General features: G+C 52.7%; 1 protein-coding gene across 1 annotated transcript in view; it reads left to right on the forward strand.

Annotated features, from left to right (window-relative positions):
- The window catches only part of RYR1 (ryanodine receptor 1 (skeletal)), a 130,714-nt gene that overhangs the window by 54,019 nt on the left and 75,746 nt on the right, over positions 1-949 (forward strand). Inside the window, 1 exon segment of the mRNA XM_010849313.1 lies at positions 768-902. Coding sequence (XP_010847615.1) covers positions 768-902 — 135 coding nt within the window.

Below are 949 nucleotides of genomic sequence, written 5' to 3' on the forward strand. Positions count from 1 at the left end.
GCCTCTCCTACTTGCCTGTGACTCTGGGCACAAGATTTGCACCCTTTGAGCTTCCATTTCTTCATCTGTAAACTGAGAAAGAGCCACACCTACCTCTCGGAGTCGTGGTGTGGCTTCAGTGAGCTGGTGTGTTTTTGTTTAGTCGCTAAGTTGTGTCGGACTCTTGTGCAACCCCATGGACTGTATCTGACTCTTTTGCAACCCCATGGGCTGTAGCCCAATCCCATCTGCCCATGGGATTGCCTCGTTGTCCCAGGCAAGAATCTTGGAGTGGGTTGCCATTTCCTTCTCCAAGGGATCTTGCCAACCCAGGGATCAAACCCACATTTCCTGCTTGGCGGGTGGATTCTTTACCACTGAGCCACCTGGGAAGCCCAGTAGCAATAATAATAGGTTTGAGCACTCAGTCAGTGTCAAGTGTGCCTCGTTCATTCACTCAGCAAACATCTGTCGAGCACCTACTATATGCCAGGCCCTTTCTAGGCACTTGGCAATACAACATGCAACATGCTAAAGATGTCTGCCCCAGGGGAGCCCACCCTGGATCTTTGCCTGGTTTTCTTGTCTGTGAAACAGGGATAATTATAGATCCTGCCTTCCAGAATGGACATGAGGCTTGGATGAGTTCAGATCATTAAAGGGGGCGGTGCTGGGCACAGACTAGGAGTTCAGTAAATGTGAACTCTTACCACAGTCTTGATGATGGCTCCCCCAAAGGTCTGGGGGCTCTCCATGGACTTGACCCCATGCACTCGGCCTGTCCACAGGAACATCATGAACAACAAAGTCTTCTACCAACACCCGAACCTGATGAGGGCACTGGGCATGCACGAGACAGTCATGGAGGTCATGGTGAACGTCCTTGGGGGCGGTGAATCCAAGGTAAGGGGGCTGCGTGGGCCAGGGAGCTCAGGGGAGGGGGCCAAGGGAGGCAGGCACTGACCACTGG

Source organism: Bison bison, unplaced genomic scaffold, assembly GCF_000754665.1.
Source record: "Bison bison bison isolate TAMUID 2011002044 unplaced genomic scaffold, Bison_UMD1.0 scf7180017864280, whole genome shotgun sequence".
Lineage (NCBI taxonomy): Eukaryota > Metazoa > Chordata > Mammalia > Artiodactyla > Bovidae > Bison > Bison bison.